This window comes from Micromesistius poutassou (assembly GCF_964030765.1).
Source record: "Micromesistius poutassou genome assembly, chromosome: 2".
Classification (NCBI taxonomy): domain Eukaryota; kingdom Metazoa; phylum Chordata; class Actinopteri; order Gadiformes; family Gadidae; genus Micromesistius; species Micromesistius poutassou.
This window is the reverse complement of record NC_140272.1, coordinates 8,785,142-8,805,224: the sequence shown is the minus strand read 5'-3', so window position 1 is coordinate 8,805,224 and position 20,083 is coordinate 8,785,142. Positions and strand designations below refer to the sequence as shown.

At 48.6% G+C, this 20,083-nt stretch overlaps 1 protein-coding gene across 1 annotated transcript in view; it reads left to right on the top strand.

Annotated features, from left to right (window-relative positions):
- Window positions 1-20,083, top strand: part of LOC311339370 (receptor-type tyrosine-protein phosphatase gamma-like) — a gene marked incomplete at its 5' end in the record, with an annotated part of 182,673 nt that overhangs the window by 139,612 nt on the left and 22,978 nt on the right. Inside the window, 7 exons of the mRNA XM_084464745.1 lie at window positions 5,641-5,825; window positions 10,009-10,117; window positions 10,657-10,706; window positions 11,611-12,082; window positions 12,401-12,505; window positions 16,625-16,772; window positions 19,570-19,608. Of these exons, the coding sequence (XP_084320871.1) occupies window positions 5,641-5,825; window positions 10,009-10,117; window positions 10,657-10,706; window positions 11,611-12,082; window positions 12,401-12,505; window positions 16,625-16,772; window positions 19,570-19,608 (1,108 nt within the window). The remainder of the gene's footprint in view (window positions 1-5,640; window positions 5,826-10,008; window positions 10,118-10,656; window positions 10,707-11,610; window positions 12,083-12,400; window positions 12,506-16,624; window positions 16,773-19,569; window positions 19,609-20,083) is intronic.

The window sequence follows — 20,083 nt, the reverse complement described above, 5'->3', positions numbered from 1 at the left end:
ACCAGGAGACTGAGAGGAGAGACTGGGAGGTGGAGGGACTGTGAGGGAGGGGACTGGAGGAGAGAGAGAGGAGGAGAGACTGGGAGGGAAAGGAGGAGAGAGAGAGGAGGAGAGACTGTGAGGGAGGGGAGTAGAGGAGAGAGAGAGGAGGAGAGACTGGGAGGGACTGGAGGAGAGACAGGAGGAGAGACTGTGAGGGAGGGGAGTAGAGGAGAGAGAGAGGAGGAGAGACTGTGAGGGAGGGGAGTAGAGGAGAGAGAGAGGAGGAGAGACTGGGAGGGACTGGAGGTGAGAGAGGGGAGGAGAGACTGTGAGGGGGGGGGAGTGTAGGAGAGACAGAGGAGGAGAGACTGGGAGGGACTGGAGGTGAGAGAGGGGAGGAGAGACTGTGAGGGGGGGGAGTGGAGGAGAGACAGAGGAGGAGAGACTGGGAGGGACTGGAGGTGAGAGAGGGGAGGAGAGACTGTGAGGGGGGGGGGAGTGGAGGAGAGACAGAGGAGGAGAGACAGTGAGGGAGGGGAGTGGAGGAGAGATAGATGTGAGAAGCTGTTCCCACCTGTCCTCCACCTGTGTCACACGTTTCCCAAGTGTTCAGGCCTGTGTGATGAGCCTCCGCACTCCATCACTCACCGCAGCTCCTCCTGTCCCTGGTGGAGGGTGTGTGTGTGTGTGTGTGTGTGTGTGTGTGTGTGTGTGTGTGTGTGTGTGTGTGTGTGTGTGTGTGTGTGTGTGTGTGTGTGTGTGTGTGTGTGTGCGCACACACACACACGCACAGACACACACACACAAATTCTCTCATTCTCTCACACACACATACACACACACACACACACACAAGGATGCTCTTTTCTTGCTATTATCGATAGTTTTGTTTGTTTTGGTGTGGCAAAGAGATATGGTTTTGTGTTGTAAAGAGATATTGTTGGTTTGGTGTGGTAAAGAGATATGGTTGGTTTAGTGTGGCAAAGAAATATGGTTTTGTGTTGTAAAGAGATATGGTTGGTTTGTTGTGGTAAAGAGATATGGTTGGTTTGGTGTGGCAAAGAGATATGGTTTGTTTGGCGCACACACACACACACACACACACACACAGACACACACACACAGACACACACACACATACACACACACACACACACGTGTAGTCCCAGTGATAAGTGGAGCCAAGCTTGATTCTGCGTTAGCAGCATAACAGCACCAACAGTTCATCTACAGAACACATCTTAGTGTTCTAACCCTCTCCGTACATCGGCGTCTCCTTTGTTTTCTTCTATGTACTTTCACTAGTCTATGTGTGTGTCTGTGTGTGCGTTGGGGTGTGTGTGCGTGTGTTGGGCGGGGTGTGTGCATGTGTGTATGTGACTGATAGCATTAGTAACGTTGAGCTGAATCCTTCACTTCCCTGCCGACTAGAGAGAAGTTTATCTCAGCTCTTTATGAGAGCAAGCTAATGAATTATGTTCCAGTTCGCACATGCACTCTATTCTTAGTCATGCTATTTCCACGTCCTCCATGCCTTCCCCTCAGTCTCACCACGCACACGCCTCCCCCTTTATGATGAAGAGCGTCTCAGTGGGGCCTCTTTCTCTCCATGGTGTTAAAGAAATTAGTCAAATATTTAGCTTAGCGTACTTCACACTGTTTCTCGTATTTCAGATAAGATGACCAGGTCATAACATAGCCAAACAGCTGAAAGAAATGTTCTGCTTGATTTGATAGCCGGTCCATAAACACATCTTCCAATTACTGGGTGAAATCGACATGAGTTGGGTGCCTGTGTTATAGCTTGGGTGTCAAGAGAAGGAAGTATTTTATGCAGAAGCTCATATATAATAGGATCACCACAGGCTAATCAGGACTTTGCCAGTAAGGCGTAGTAGTAGCCTAGCTGGGGGAACAGAGACATCTAGTGGCTGTGGACAGCATTCAGCATCTGGCAGAGTAAACACGGCTGGAAAAATCGGAATACATTTACATCACTTATTTGTGTTTCATGTTTGTAAAAGTCATGTGTGTATTGATATTGCTTGTATACGCCTAGGTCTAGGTGTCCCTGTGTGGGCTAAGCTATGTTTGTTATTAGTGGGTGAGGGCATCTGTGTTATGCATTGCTGTGTGTTTGAGAATCTGTGTGTGTGTGTGTGTGTGTGTGTGTGTCTGCGTGTGTATCGGTATGTGTGTGCGTGTGCGTGTGCGTGTGTGCGTGTGCGTGCGTGTGCGTGTGCGTGTGTGTGTGTGTGTGTGTGTGTGTGTGTGTGTGTGTGTGTGTGTGTGTGTGTGTGAAAGTGTGTGTGTGTGTGTGTGTGTTTGTGTGTGTGTTTCTTCATGTGCGTGCGTGTGTGTACGTGTGTGTGTCTGCATTTCTTTGTGCGTGTGCGTGTGTACATATGTATATCTTCATGTGTGTGTGTGTGTGCGCATGCGTGTGTGTTTGTGCGTGCGCGTGTGCGTGTGTGTATGCGTGTGTACGTGTGTGCGTCTGCATTTGTGGGTGCGTGTGCATGTTTCAGTATCTTCATGTGCGTGCTAGGGCTGCAACTAACGACTATTTTAATAGTCGACTAGTCACCGACTATTGAAACGATTAGTCGACTAATCTGATAATTATAAAAATGTTCTTAAATTTTGCATGAGGTTGCTTTAATTATGTGGCAAATGATAATAAACACAAGAAATATGGGTACTTCAATGAAAAATGCATCTTTTATTCAATATATATATAATTGAGTTAGTAACTGAATTACTCTATAATAAAAGTAACTAGTTACCAGGGAAAGTAATTATTTGCGTTACTGTAAAAAAAAAAAAGTAGCTTTGTAGATGCGTGTCGTTGTGGGATGCTTCATTAAATTAGAGTTGCTTACAACGGATGTCGACAAAGTCTTTGCTCCTGGACATAATGTTCACTTTACATGCACATTCTTGCCTTTGACCTCAATGAATTTAAAGTAGTGCTTATATCCCCACCTTGAAAATGCCAACTTTTCATCGGATTGCTCCGGACTCGCCATCTCTGCTGCTTCTTCGACTCTGTGTGGTGTGTGTGTGTGTGTGTGTGTGTGTGTGTGTGTGTGTGTGTGTGTGTGTGTGTGTGTGTGTGTGTGTGTGTGTGTGTGTGTGTGTGTGTGTGTGTGTGTGTGTGTATGGTGGTGTGGGTGGGTGGCACGCGTATCCTGGCTATCCTGGCTTGTGTGTAAAAACATTGGCTCCAATTGGCTACCATGAAACACGACTCTGCCTTAGCCAATCATAATCGCTTATCTCTTTGTTAAACCCGGTCTCCTCACTAGCAGTTTGTGTGTGCAGCCAGGGGTGCTTTCGGATTACACCGTTTATTCAATCAATTCATAGTAACGCACCGCATTAAACAGTCAGTAACAGTAACGGCGTTGTAACGACGGAAAAATGAATTGGTTAGATTACCCCGTTACTGAAAAAATAACGGCATTACCTAACGCCGTTGTTTTAAACGGCGTTAATACAAGCACTGCTCGGATGAAGCGCTGGGAAGGATTTAAGCACACGGTTTCCACACCGCGGGCGCGGTTATCCACTGAGATAATAATTTTATTTGGAAAACAAAACGTATTGGCTTTAATGTTACTTTAATCTTACCGAGGCGAGTCAGACTCTGTTTCGATCAACTGTCCGACGTGCTTTCTCTTTAAATGTTGCATCACCGAGGTGCTGCCGTGATACGCAAGGTCTGCTTTGCAAACCTTGAAAGTAATCTTTTTTATTCGCCGTATCCAGGCTAAAATGCTCCCAAACTTTACTACTTAACTCGGCAGAGACGCTATCGCGCATATGCGACTCTCGGCAGAGATTGTAATGAAGTGAGATGCCTCACTCCGTTGGAAAAACACGTCTGGCGACAATTGTCGACAATGGAATTCATTGTCGACAATTTCTATTATCGATTTTTGTCGACAACGTCGACGAATCGTTGCAGCCCTAGTGCGTGAGTGCGTGTGTGTGTGTGTGTGTGTGTCTTCATGTGTGAGTGCATGTGCCCATGGGGTTGTAACGTGTGTGTTTATGCGTGTGAAGGGTGCTGGTGACTCATTCTGTCTCTCAGTAATATTAATAGACCATTAGGGTCAAACTCTGCTCGGCCAGCTCCTCTCCTATGTTCTCTCTCTCTACCTAGCTCTCCGTCTGTCTGTCTCTCTGTCTGTCGGTTCTCTCTCTACCTCGCTTGCTGTCTGTTTGTCTATCCATCCATCTGTCTCTTGTCTCTATCTCTCTCTCTGTGTCTGTCTCTCTGTCTATCTCTCTCTCCTTCTCTCTGTCTGTCTGTTCTCTCTGTATCTCCTTCTCTGTCTGTCTCGCTGTCTGTCTGTTCTCTCTGTATCTGGCTCTCTGTCTGTCCGTGCATCATTTGTCCTCCGATCCTGCTCTGCTGTTGGTTATTATAGTTCAGAATATATTGGCATCGTAAGCCTTGCTGCTTTATATCCTCAATCAATGATCTCTCTTTCTCTGTCTTTCTCTTTCTCGCTCTCTCTCTCTTTCCTCCCTGCTCATTAAGAGTGTAGCCCGCTCTATTATATTTATTGTCATATACTTGTACTCATCATTTCTCCTGCTTGTATCTTTGAATAGTCCTTAGTTTAAGGTTGAATCTCTGTGCTTTTCTTTGTACTGCACACTGCACTTGGGCGGCATGTGGCTCAGGCGGTAGAGTGGGTTGGCGGGAAACCAGAAGGTTGTTGGTTCGATCCCTGGCTCATCCTAGCGTCTGATCACTTGAGGTGTCCCTGAGCAAGGGCAAGAAGAGCAGTGTAAATGCAGTCCATCTACCATTTACTATTCAAATGGCTTGTGTGTAAGGGTGGTGTAGTTTCAAGCCCAACACACACCAGTGCCGCGGTGCGCATTTTACGTGCGTCAAATGCCGCCCCTAGAACCAATAGGAAGTGTCGCGCTGCAGTGCCGTTGAGATTGTGTTTTGAAAGCAGCAGATCAACCAACATAGTTGGTAGGCTGCTATAACGTTATACCAGTTGTTTTCTGACTACATATATGGGTCTGATGCCTATGATCCTCTCTTTGTGCTTTTTGCTCACATTAATTCATAGTTACTTTTTGTACTGTCTGGCACTTTGTTTACAGTTTAATCACTTTATTTAATGTCAATGCTCAATCCACAATTGCATTGTGGAATTATTCATCTACTGCATCAACAATCTCCATATTTACAGGACCTTGTATCAAGCCGGAATGTTTGACACAGCTTTAAAAGAACTGTTACCTTGTATCAAGTCGGAATGTACGATACAGCTTTAAAAAAGCGCTTTTTCAAGGGGCGGCGACACTGCAATAGGACAGTGGCGTGGAGGATTGCGGGGCGGCACGCCGATGTGGGGTACTCCATTGGAATTAACGGGGGCGGTTGTTTTGACGCGCGCCGTACGCCACCGGTGTGTGTTGGGCTTAAGGGTGGCATAACGGTGCCTCTCCCACAGTGTGCAGCAGCGCGCCCATCAACATGAAGGTGGTGTAGAGTACGGGTGGTGGTGGTGGTGTAGAGTACGGGTGGTGTAGAGTACGGGTGGTGGTGGTGTAGAGTACGGGTGGTGGTGGTGTAGAGTACGGGCGGTGTAGAGTACGGGTGGTGTAACGATGTCTCTCCCACAGTGTGCAGCAGCGCGCCCATCAACATGAAGGTGCGCCACCTGAACTCCAGCGCCCTGGTGGTGCGCTGGGCGCGGCCCGAGGCCACCTACCACCCCCCCATCCTGCACTTCCTGGTGTCCTACAGCTGGACGGCCCACGACGACAGCTACGAGGAGACACACCTCACCGACGCCCGGCACAAGCTGGTGAGACCCCACACACACCACAGGATGCAGGACGCACACACACACACACACACACACACATTTACATGACGCACACACACACACACACACACACACACACACTCACAGGCATGAACACGGACACACACACATGCATGAAGCACACTTATACACACGTATTCACGCAGACACACACACACACACGCGCGCACGCATTCACGCACACACACACACACACACACACACAGGTATTTTCTGTAACCTACAGCGAAACCAGACCATATACTCGAGGAGTATACTTAAGATGAAGACACAACCTTAAGCCAATACAACTCAACAGAACATATCTTGGACTTGACACAGAGACACACACAATATAAAGGTCTACATCAACTGTCTGTGATGGTTACATTTTGCATTTACACTTACATAGCTTCCCCTCATATTTCATATTTTAACCTTCTCTGGCTTTATACCTTGGTTTTCATTTGTACCACGATCCCGTATTTTCTGACACCAACTGTCCTCCCGGGATTCAGATTAGGGCCTTCCTATCGTATGTATTGTTCGTCCTTATGGTAGTACAGTGTCTTCAACTGAGCAGACTAGCTCATCGGAGCCAGAGGACTGGCAGGAGGAGGCGAGCAGGAGGAGAGGAGGAGGTTCAGGGTGTCTTTATTATCCCAAATGGGGCAATTTGTTGTGCAGCCAGCAGAGAGAAAACACACAATTCATACATACATAGACATGAAAACTCACCAAACAGTGGACATAATAAATAACATAACATAGAAACATGATACAGTAAAAAGCTACGTAAAACAATAGATAGTACTAGTTAAAAAAACTCTTGGAGTTCTTGTATCTATTGGTCAGACGGAAGCAGTATGAACTCTGAGTGCAGGGGGTGACCAGGATCATCTAGGAGGAGAGGAGGAGGTGCCACCTCCAGCTCCTTACAGGGAGGGGACTGGGAGGAGGACGAGGTGAGGAGGAGGTGAGGAAGAGCCACCTCCAGCTCCTTACAGGCAGGGGACTGGGAGGAGGAGGAGAGGAGGAGCCAGCTCCAGCTCCTTACAGGCAGGGGACTGGGAGGAGGAGGTGAGGAAGAGCCACCTCCAGTTCCTTACAGGCAGGGGACTGGGAGGAGGAGGAGGAGAGGAGGAGCCAGCTCCAGCTCCTTACAGGGAGCGACTGGGATGAGGAGGAGAGGAAGAGGTGAGGAGGAGGAGCCACCTCCAGCTCCTTACAGGGATGGGAATGCGATGAGGAGGGGAGGAGGAGGTGCCACCTCCAGCTCCTTACAGGGAGGGGACTGGGAGGAGGACGAGGTGAGGAGGAGGTGAGGAGGGGCCATCTCCAGCTCCTTACAGGGAGGGGACTGGGATGAGGAGGTGAGGAGGAGGTGAGGAGGGGCCATCTCCAGCTCCTTACAGGGAGGGGACTGGGATGAGGAGGTGAGGAGGAGGTGAGGAGGAGGTGAGGAGCAGCCACCTCCAGCCAGCAGCAGCATACTAATGGGTCTGCTTGAGAGCTGCAGGGGAGCCAGACTGTTCCCATGACCTTGGGACAGGGGAAGAACTTCCCTCCCACGTACATGCACGCTCATACACACACTCCCCCCCACACACACACACACACACACAGACACACACACACACAGACACGTGCACCGACATGCATGGACACACACTCTCAAACTTTTTCCTCCATCCACCTCTTTCCTTCTTTCTTTCTTTCTTGTTTTTTCTACTTTCCTCCTTGCGTTTTTTTCTGCTTTCATCAGCGCTTTTATTCCTGCGCATATTCCAACCCGTCCTCTCGTGGGACTGACGATCAAATCAAAAGAGGTTCTGGAATATAACGACACAATTCACAAGGCCCGGGGCAGAGAAACACTAACCTCATCTCCTGTGAATCAAAGAGAAGTTGCACAACTTTCAACTTCTGCAACCAAATCCAAACATTTGAGTTTGTGAGAGCTGTCTGTATTTACCTGACTGGCCACGGTGTTCAGGGTTAGGGTTCGGGTTAGTTCAACATCGCTGTTTGAATGCTGATGAAGCTTTCTCTTCCTACATTCCCGTAAAGAGCCAGTGAACCAAAAAACATTTTTGTTTTTGTTTTGAATAATAATTTGTCTTCAACATCGTAATCTATGCCATTTTATCCCAGTAACTGAAATTAGTCCCCAAATTAGAGAAAATATGTTTTTTCTATTCTCCCTAAAACACAATGTGTCCGTTCCAATCTGCTGAACACAGGTGGCGTTCTGTTTGTGACGTCTGAGTGCCTTTTACGAGGCACCCAGACTTCACGACCGCAGCCCGGTGTGTGTGGACGTGTGGAACTCTGTCTGGGCAGCGTTGGACTGCGTTGTCCAAGAGAAAGTTGGGCTTTTCCTAACATTTATAGTATTATAACGCCACGGTGTGTGTGGATGGTGAAGCTCCGTCTGAGCAACAATGTGTGCATTTCATATACAACATCACTTATTAAAATGCCTGTACACAAGAACGGTACTAAGTTTTAGAAAGTTGGCATGGGTCGTAACCATGGGGATAAGGCCCCCCCTCTTTCCTAAAACTCTCAACCCACAACACATTTTAAATCTCATAGTGTTCAAATTCCAGCTGAACCAGTGGGCTCACTGGCTCCTTAAAGAATTCTTAACCTACTAGGAACAGAGCACATTCCTTCCTCAACCACCACTCCCCCGACACTGATATTCTGCACATCCACAGCGATCGAGCAGTCCATTCAATACACTCCTTGTGCGATACATTAGTCCAACGTGATTTAAATGGAGATTGTCTTGTAATGACGGTCGGACCTCAGGGTGTGTGCCTGGATCGATGACCGGGAGGCTGTGAGGAGAGACGTTCACTTTACCGTGTTCTCAGCCCCTGAGACAAGTGTTGCTTACTTGGAAACAGATAACTCTCGCCCTCCCTCTCCGTGGGAGGTGCTGGGTAAAATGCAAGACAGACAATATTTGTGAGCAGGGAACTGCGCTCCCACTTTTGATTCATCGATGAACGTTGGCAATACAAATATTATACAAAATAATATTTACATAGGCCTTATCTTTAAAAATTGTCTCCAAACACAAATCATTGGTTTAGATAATTGAACCCCGGAGATGAGCAGCAGTAAATCCACTGGATGGCTGATTGGTGAATGTAGACTGAGAGATCGGGCGAGATAGATTGCTTGCTTGTGACTTTCTGATTTCACGCTGCCGAAGACTAATATTTCTGTACGGGTAGTGGGTAATGGGTGTAGGGTAAGCTTGTTCTAGTTCTACAAATCTGATTTATAATCCCAAGTCTGATAGAAAACTGAAATCTTGGTGCACAGGGGGGTTTAGCACACTTTAATTTCATCACTGCTTCGACCAATCATGTGGCTGGAGGCGGGATCTGTAGTGGGGCGCACAAGAGCTCAGCCAGTGCTGGAGAATGACTCTCCTCCCGGCGCCTGGTGGAACCAGGCTCAGGTCCCGGACTCTAATGGCCCTCCACAAAGTGTCTAAAGACGTCACCACAGTGGAGAGCTGGCCACTACTGAAATACTTTAAGTTTAAATACTCCCCAGAAAGCTGCATCGTGTGGCTCAAAAAACAGAGGAACAAAACAGGAAGCAAGGTGTAGCTCCGCCCCTTTCATGTTCTGGTTTCCTGCTCCCCGAGACGTTCTGTTTCAGCTAGCAGGATTTAGATCCTTCATACTCTTACTAGTTTTAAAAAGTGAGAAGGATTGTCACAAACGAAGAATTTATAGATGAAACCATACTCAGAGTAGCTAAATATTTATAACTTGTTAATATCATATATTTACCTTTAAAAAGATATATAAATTCATATAGTACTTATAGTTCTTCAATATTTGTCTAACATTGATCTGTCCTCCAACAGCAGGAATATATGATTATGTTAATATGATATAATATTGTTAATAGTGGTGTAAACACTACACCACTATTAACACACTATGAGTTTGTGCTTTTAGAATGTGTATATGTGTTCTTGTATTTCATCTTTTTATTTATATGTACTCCATCTGTGGGATACCAGTTCAATCAGGGTGGGAACTGAGATTGGCTGCTCAAGCGAATCATTTCTGATTTGCTGTGTGTGTGTGTGTGTGTGTGTGTGTGTGTGCGTGTGCGTGTGCGTGTGCGCGTGTGCGTGTGTGTGTGTCAGGAGGCAGTCATCTCTCCAGTGTCTCCTGACGTGCTCTACCTGTTCCGGGTCCAGTCTGTCTGCACCAACGACATGCGCAGCGACTTCAGCCAAAGCATGCTGTTCAGAGGTACACACACACACACACACACACACACACACACACACACACACACACACACAAACATGCACAATATCACTCACACACACTCAGACACACAAAAATACACATTATGTCATACAAACACAAACCCAATATCCCAATATACCCAATATACCCAATATCACTCACTCACACGCACACGCACACACACACACACACACAAACACACACAACATTACATACACAAACATACACACTATCACACACACACAAACACACAAACATACACACTTTCACAAGTGCGAAAATATCCAATTCACACACAGACACACACACACACACACACACACAGACGCACATAGAAATACACATGCACTCACAGTATTCAAAAGGCACACAGCAGGGGCTTGGACCATTAAAAACACAAAAGCCAGGGCCAGGTATAGCCTTCTAGAGAGCCAGTGTTTGGCTTTGTTTGAACACATTGAAGAAGTTCCCATGGCGGTATTGAGTAGCGGCTGCTCCTAACCACGTACCCCTGGGTCTCCCGCTGTGTTTCTCTTCAGCCAACACCACCCGGATCTTCGAGGGCACCCGGATCGTGAAGACTGGAATGGTAGGCGAGGGCCAGTGGGTTCTTCCGTCCTTCATGTGTTGTCACCATTGGAAGCATTTCTCCTGTACTGTCCTTTCCAGCTAGATAAAGGTCTAGAGCACTGCATGTAGCATAATGAGCTGGTTCATTTTGGGGCTGTAAATATCATAGTTCAACAGTTACATGTTATGGTCAACAGCTAGTATGTGTAATAGACATTTCATATTCAAATGTTTTATTTTCCATTATACGTATCAATTCTAAACTTGTGTGTCAATGTGCCCTTTAAATTCACACAGCTCTCTCTCTCATGGTCTCTCTCTCAGTCTCTCACGGTCTCTCTTGGTCTCTAACAGTCGCTCTTGTTCTCTAACTGTTTCTCTCGGTCTTTCTTGGTCTCTAACGGTCTCTCTTGTCCCTCACAGTCTCTCACGGTCTCTCTTGTCTCTCTCGGTCTCTCTTATCTCTCACAGTCCCTTGCGGTCTTTCTCAGTTTCTCTCTGTCTATCTTGGTCTCCCTCTGTCTCTCTCGGTCTCTCTCTGTCTCTCTTGTCTTTCTCGGTCTCTCTCGTCTCTCTCGTCTCTCACAGTCTCTCTCTGTCTGTCTTGGTCTATCTTAGTCTCTCTCTGTCTCTCATGGTCTCTCATGGTCTCTCTTGTCTCTCTCGGTCTCCCTTGTCTCTCACGGTCTCTCTCTGTCTCTCTCGGTCTCCCTTGTCTCTCTCGGTCTCTCTCTGTCTCTCTTGTCTCTCTCGGTCTCCCTTGTCTCTCACGGTCTCTCTCTGTCTCTCTCGGTCTCCCTTGTCTCTCACAGTCTCTCTCTGTCTCTCTTGTCTTTCTCGGTCTCCCTTGTCTCTCACGGTCTCTCCCTGTCTCTCTTGGTCTCTCACAGTCTCTCTTGGTCTCTCTCTGTCCCCCCTCTCAGCCCACCGTCTCCCCGGCCTCCTCTGCCGACATGGCCCCCATCTCCTCGGGCTCCTCCACCTGGACCTCGTCGGGGCTGCCCTTCTCCTTCGTCTCCATGGCGACGGGCATCGGGCCCTCGTCCAGCGGCAGCCAGGCCACCGTGGCGTCGGTGGTGACCAGCACCCTGCTGGCGGGCCTGGGCTTCAGCGGCGGGGTCATATCCTCCTTCCCCAGCTCTGTGTGGCCCACCCGGGCCCCTGCCACCCCGGCAGGTGGCACCGCCCGGGGCCACGCCTCTGCCTCCACCTCCTCCTCCTCCTCCTCCGCCTCCTCCGCTAGCACTGGCGCCAACGCTAGCCCGCTGCGGACCTACACTGAGGCGGGAGGTGGCCCGGACCCCGGCGCGAGCGGCAGTGCGGCGGCCGGGGCCCAGACCAAAGACAGCGGAGACGCAGCGGAGGACGGGGAGCAGGGGGGCGGCGGGGAGAGGGGCGAGAGGGAGGGGGAGGACAAGGAGGACGAGGACGACGAGGACGACGAGGGGGAGAAGGAGCCCAAAAAGGAGAAGAAAGGCCGAGCGGGCGGCGCGGAGGAGCAGGCCGGCGGCGGCGGCAGAGGGGCGGCGGTGACGGAGCCGCCCGGCGCCACGCCCGCCTCCACGGCCAAGGAGAAAGACCGGGCGGCGGGCGGGTCAGGGAGGTCCTGGGGCTCTTCAGACGCCACAGCGTCCCCTGTCGGTGTGGAGGACCAGGCCACGGTTACAAGCGCAACAGTGGCCGTTGTGGCAACGGCCCCGGAGTTCGATGCAGGGGCCGAGACGGCGGACTACTCCCTCCCTGATGACCGCCCGCCGGCCACGCGGGGCTCTGGCCCGGCCAGGAACAGGAGCCACTGGCCCTTCTCCATCCATACCGGTAAGAGGCCCGCCGCTACTCCCTTTCACGATCACTACAATGTGATTCTAGATATTAGAGAGAGAAATCCTGGTCCCCACAGTAGGCCGGAGACCGTCCACTGGGAACCCTCAGACCGCTGCAGCCTCCTGTAATGTACCGCGTCGCTCGAGTGTTTCGTGTTAACTTAATGCCTCTTAGATCCGGTGTGGTCCAATGTGGTGGTAATGCACCTTGACTGTGGGATGGGGCCCTCGGGAGGGAGGGTCTAATGGCTGAAGGGGCCAGTGGATGGGGTTGATCCCAGAGCAGAGGGCCCCAGTGGAGACGTCCGGAGGAGGAGGAGGGAGATCAGGAGGCATAGCAGATGGCTACGTTTGACTCCCGAGCCCAAAGGGTTTTTCAGGGGGGCCGTGAGCCGGGGGCAATCCGACCGGTCGGTACAGGATACACGCACAAAACAGACAATAAGCACATCAACATATTGCCCCGCAGGTCTCCCCAACCGGGCTGGGGACCGGGACACCACCCCATCAGCGCTGTCCCCAGGGTGCCCCCCGTGGCGTGGAGGTGTACTTAGGTTTAGATCACTGCCTCTTCTCTCTGCTATGCTCATCAAGACCATGGAGCGTTTATAAAACACAGCTTGTGGGCGATGGGAACAGCTGTGTGCTTGCTGAGATTCCCAGATCGCCTTTTGTACTTCATGCTGATGAATTATATACAACACCTTAACTACAGAGCTCAGTTAGCTCAGTGTGTTCACTGTTTAGTCAAAGAGCAGACGCTACCTGTGAACTTGGATGTCCTGAAGAAGCAGCTAGGGGCTAGGCCATCTTGCGGACATAAGGGATCAAAATATGTCCTGGTGTAAGACAAATCTTGGGCACTTTGAAAGTGGTCTCATTCTCTTCCGTTCATGAGCCCTAAGTCATACCGGCTACGCCTCATATGTAGAGCTGGTTAAAGCATAAGTCAAATTTGTTGAAATCTTTTTTAGCTTCGACAGCAATGGCTACCTACTTGTCTGTCTACCTACCTATATACACATGTACACTATATATATATAGTGTACATTATACATTGTACATTATAGTACAGTATTTATGTGTTTTTATTTATTTATCATTCCATGTTTTTATGTGTTTTTGTGCGAATGTGTATGTGTTGGCTACCTGGTGTGAACCAAATTGCCCCCTGGGGACATTAAAGACATTTCAATTCAATTCAATTCAATTCAATACCTGTCTGTCTACCAACCTGTCTGTCTACCTCCCTTTCTGTGTACCCACTTGTCTGTCTACCTACCTGTCTGTCTACCTACCTGCCTGTCTTCCTGCATCCACTCCCCCCGTGGACTCATTTGACCAGCACCAGATTCTTCCTCAAGGCTAGATTAGCTGTTGCTAAAGCTAGCAAGCTAGTCGTGAGTTTTGGGGTCGTGGCTTTTAAGTAGGGCTGGGATTTCTTCGGTTAGATACTTTGTAAATGTAGATTTATTTGGCCTTATTCTCATTGGCTGTCAGTGTCGTCACTCACATAAATGTAGCTCAGACAGGGATGGATCAGTTTGTTATTTTAGTAAGACGAATGGGTTCATTCAGTCCGCCACTATATCTGATATTTATTTGGTCGACTGCTGAGCAATCCTATTTGAAATGCCCTTTGTTTGACCGACGGTCTGTTTCTCCATACGCCCTGTATCCTGGCTGTGCTGCTCCTCCATCCTCCTCCTGCTCACTGGTTCTTAACCAGTCCACCAGTGCTGTGGCCCAGACGCTCAGGATGGGAACACTGGCTCTGCAGGGAACCACTCTGAAAGCAAGTAGAAGTAGAGAGCATGTTCTCCCAGAGCAGCACACTCCTCTGTCATCATGATATGAGTCATTAGCCTCATGGTGAGGTTGGCTTTAAGATGTGGAATGGAAGAGGAACTACTGCGGCCAGGCCTTTAGTTACCTCCAGAGCTCACAAGTGTTGCCATTGACGATATGACTCCATAGTCACAAATAGGACCAAGCTGTGAGCTCCCCGGTGTTTGGTGCGCGCACACACACACACACACACACACACACACACACACACACACACACACACACACACACACACACACACACACACATACACATACACATACACACACTGACACGCATACACACACACTGACACGCATACACACACACTGACACGCATACACACACACACATACACGCATATACACACACACACACACACACATACACACACACACACACACACACACGCAAACACACACACATACACACACACACACACACACACACACACATACACACATACACACACACACACACACACACACACACACACACACACACACACACACACACACACGTTAGAAAGTACCAGCCCTGACTATTTAGCGGTCTGTCTTCATCAAGGTTCTCCAGTGTGTCCCAAGAGGTCCTCCAGGGCTCTGAGGCTTCAGGTGACCAATGCTGCTGCTTATCTACTGCTCTGTGAGGCCCTCAGGTGACCAAGATTGCACAGGGGGGATTGCACAGTGTTAGACATAGTTAGCACGCTGAACACATCGCGTTCATTACGAATGAGCTCTTAAGACTGCTCTGCTGCCCATGTTCACCACAATGGCAGCAGATAGTGATGGCGATGTCTATCATCGCCGTCACCATGATCATCATCACCATCACCATAATCATCATCATCACCACCATAATCATCATCATCACCATAATCATCATCATCATCACCAACGTCATAATCATCATCATCACCACAATCATCATCATCACCATAATCATCATCACCATCACCACCAACATCATAATCATCATACTCATCACCATAATCATCATCACCATCATCATCATATTCATCTTCATCATCGATCCTCTTCTTTATCTCTTCTTCGTAATCCAAAACCCTCTTAGTCACTCTCACTTTTACTTCTCTTCTCTTCTCTTCTCTCTCTCTCTCTCTCTCTCTCTCTCTCTCTCTCTCCCTCGCCCTCTCGCTTTCTCTCTCTCTCTCTCCCTCTCCCTTGCCCTCTCTCTCTTTCTCTCTCTCTCTGTCTCTCTCTCTCTCTCTCTCTCTCTCTCTCTCTCTCTCTCTCTCTCTCTCTCTCTCTCTCTCTCTCTCCATGCATGCTCTACCTACGCTCTGCTGCCTCTCCCTCCGGTGTCTCTTGTTGTTTCCTCTCCCACCGTGTGAGAGGACCCTGGCCCCTCAGGCCAGACGCGGCTGCAGGGGAACAAATTGCTGCTCCATTATAACGAGGAAGCCTCGTGTTTGTCTCTGTGCGGGGGCGTGGCTCGCCCGCTCAAGTGTTTGTGTGGAGCGCGAGGCTAATGTGTGTTTCTCTGCTGCTGCTGCACATTACCCGAGTGCCCTGTGTGTTGCTATGTGTTGGTTTACATTCGCCCCGGGTGTGCAGCAAGTAAGCACACATGATCAGGCCTAGCCTGCTTTGAACATTGTTTACCGGATGGTGTAGTGGGGGTTGTGGGGGTGGTGGGTTAGGGGGTGAGGGTGGGGGTGAGGGTCACGGTGGTGGTGGTTGAGTGGTGCTCAGGGTTTTGAAGGGTTTCTAGCTGCTGACAGGGGCATGGGGTTGCATGGGGAGGCTGCGTTGCCCTTGGTTACACTGGATGCTAACAGACATCCTCGATAGCGTACAAGCGGCGGTGTGCTTGTTCTATCATGATGATGTTTAGGGATAATTCCTATTCATATACCTTTCGTTTTGTCTGCTGTGTCAATATTAGTAAAAACTGAAATGTTTGTGTGCAGTTTATAATGTCATAATTGTAAAATAAAAGTGGATAAATACTATTCCTACAGCAACATTTACATTGTCAAAGCAGTCTTCACATCAAACAAAGGGAAATGGCAATGTCAGCCGAGAAAGGACTATACGAAGGTTGTAAAGGGAGATACATAGAGCAGTAGTAGATATTGTTCCATATAGTGCAGCGTTGGTCCTGTAACTCTTTAGTAGGACAGGTGTGCAGGTTCAGGCAGAGCAGGATGCCCCTGAACCACTCTGTCTTTGGTTCAAACTCAGCCTCAGCATGCTTCGTGACGTTGAAATGAGTGAATTCGACCTCCTAACCCCTCTCTCCTGTGTTGCTGGTCCTGCAGAACGACCCAGCCTGGCCACACACCAGGCCCGGCCCGGGGGCCCCAGCGGAGGGCTGGCCCGCATGGAGTGGCTGGCCCCCCTGGCGGTGGTCTCCACCCTGACCCTGCTCTGCCTCTTCCTGCTGCTGGCTGTGCTGGTCTACTGGAGGTAAGACGCCTCCGCACCTCCCTGGGACATTTACTATCAGCTCCTGATTATTCTCTTCTCCAAACCACAGTGGAGGGAACGTGAATTAATTGAAATAAACCAAAAGGCTGTTCAGCAGATGCACTTATCTAAAGGGTCTTTCAAGCGAAGAACCAAAGCATGTAGTCAGGAGGAGTCGCTATAGGAGAGCAGTTGTAGTGCGGTTGACCTTTAAACCACATCACCTGCACAGCGGGCGGACTAGATTTAGGCAGACTAACCCTAGACTACGCATGGACTGCTTCCATCAAAGCAAAGGATGGATGGATGGAATCAAACACAAGTAAACCAGGGAGCTGCAGCTCTGTATAAAAAGCGCTGTAACGACATGTAATGACATTTTTTTCTCAATCGTTCTCAGTTGTTATTCCTGCCCGTGGTTCTTTGCTATTTGTTATTTATGCTCCATGTAGATCATAAACCCTTGATTAAATTGACTCAGTGATGTAGTTGGGCAATGTGAATGATGAGTGCTTTTATCCAGAAAAACCTCAGCTCCCCGTTGGCTAGTATTTGTTTACAGTCCTGGCCTCTCCAATATGGCGGCCATGTTGACCCACGACCCAAGGGCCAACGTAGCGTCCATGTGTGTTGGTCTTTGGCTTTAGATGTAGGCAAAAAGGCAAGGGTAGTAAAATAAAATGCGTTATTGGTAGTGCAAACAAGTACCTTAGATTTCGTCAAATTTCTAATCTCACAACAGTTCCTACACAAGTTGTATTTGTAAGTAAGGAAACATCCGTATCTTATCAGGGCCAACTTCCTGAATGTTATTGTGATGATAACACGGCTCAAGATGTCCTCCATGTTTCACCTCGCGCTGGCTGCGGCCTGTGGTCACCAACAAACCCCAGTGGGGTCCACACTGACGTTCTCCATAGAACCACATTCAGTACTCTCTGAACACCCTGCCACTGAATGCCAATTCTACGTTACTATCAATTGATTTATTTTTATCCTGCCTAATGAAATGTTTAACCCTTACTTTTTAATCTATTTCTATTTGCAAATGTGCTGAGATTAGAAGCGATGGTAGATGAGAGAGACGAGGAGCCTGGCAGTCTAAGGGCAGTCAGACGGGATGTACTGGTTCGTGGGTCGAACAGGAAGATAACATCGCCCTAGTTACACATTTTAACTCTTGATTAAGCAAGTCTAATTAATTCTCCAGTTCAGTTGATACATAACAACTCAGTTCCCGCTCTCACGTTCCTCATGCTGCTTTGGGAATCTCTGTAATTAATTTGACAAAATATTTGGATGCTTCCTGTTGAAATCCAGTGGGCTGCATTACCTCAGTACACACTAGCAGACTAGCAGACTAGCAGGGTAGCAGGCTAGTAGGCTGGCAGGATAGCAGGTTAGCAGGCACCTCTGCTTGGACTGGATGACTGTTGCAGGCTCAGTCCAAAAGGGCCGTTTGGTTCTCTGTCTGTCCTCTGGGTAAAGGAGTGCGCAGAAGACGCGGTCTGTGTTGTAATTAATCTTGTATAATGAAATGTAACTTTTATCTTCCCACTGTTTTCTTTTGATAATAAATGAGTAAAAGAGCAGAAAGCCTCAGGTGAGAGAGGCTGAGTACTAGAGAGAGGCCTTGTATTTGAATAATGGTTTCTTTAGCCACAGCTCAACAAAAGAACAACCTGGGGTCTTGGGGCTTTTGGGATGCCTCCATCTGCATGGTGGTGAACATACATACAACAACATACAGGTGTTCAGCACACAGACACACAAACACACACACACAGACACACACACACACACACACAGACAAAAAACAAAGCCTTAGGCTCTGTTTGTGTTCATAATGTGTCCAGAAAGTAAGGATTAATTAATTATTAATGTATTAATTAATTAATTAATTATTGAAACACAATCTGCATTGTATAATCCTGATTGCTCTTCTTAATTGAAGTAAACATTATCTTTAACCTGTCTGTGGGAGGGCGGTGCTATGAACCTCCACCTGTCTGCTGGAGGGCGGTGCTATGAACCTCCACCTGTCTGCTGGAGGGCGGTGCTATGAACCTCCACCTGTCTGCTGGAGGGCGGTGCTAGCAATCCACACTAAGAATAACACACTAAGAGGGTCCCATTAGCAGGTGCTTTGAGTCACACTTTGCTTCTCACACATGGGGCTGAGTGTGTGTGTGTGTGTGTGTGTGTGTGTGTGTGTGATCCACACACACACACACACACACACACACACACACACACACACACACACACACACACACACACACACACACACACACACACTCACATGCACACACACACACACACACACACACACACCAGGAGGTCTGATGACAGGTGGTGTAGGCGTGTTGGGTAATCTAATCCTCTTGAGGAGCAAAGCTCAGGTCAGACTAGTGGCTTACTGGTCCCTCCCCCACCGCATGGTGATTGGCTGAAAGTAATCAATGGACACTCCCCTTCTCCTAAACCCTCCCCCCTGTTCCTTCACCACAGACCCACACAACACTCCCAGAACCGTGGCGATCCCTATGTAACTGGCTTGTGAGTCATTGCATGCGTGCGTGTGAGCGTGTGTTTATGTCAGGAAAAATTCACAACGGGGAAGTTGGAGAGGTGGAGTTAGAGAGAGAGAGGGAGAGAGGGAGAGAGAGAGAGGAACTCTCCGATGCTGTCTGAGCTGCCCTTCCTCCCCGTCCTGGTCTTGCGGTGGTTTCACTCTGACTCTCCACGTGAGTCTGGCGACATGAAGCTACTCCCTCTGCCTCTCCTGGCTCACTAGGATGAATGCCTTCTGCTCTCTGATCTGCGTGAAGTACAGGTAGGACGGTAGGACCTGTGACAATCGCTCGCTCGCTCACACACACACACACACTCACACACGGAAAACTATACACACACGCACACACACTGTTCCCAGTGTGTGTGCGTGTGTGTATAGTTTTCCAGCCACTAGAGTGACTGTTTAGTTGCACAGCTGTAGCTCTATCAGTTCACACACATAGTGTGTGTGTGTGTGTGTGTGTGTGTGTGTGTGTGTGTGTGTGTGTGTGTGTGTGTGTGTGTGTGTGGACTGTGGTGTCTGAGGATGAGCTGCGTTCCTCTTGTTGTGCGGGGACACGATCACAGTTTGACATGTACTGCATTACATTATCAAACTCATTATCTGGGCAAAGAATATGGAAAGAATATAAAACATGACACTATTTGCCTAAAAATGCTTGGTCATAAGACCAATGAAAGAAACACCAATCTAACGTGAATCTCGAGTTCTAGATAGTAAACACTGAGTGCTG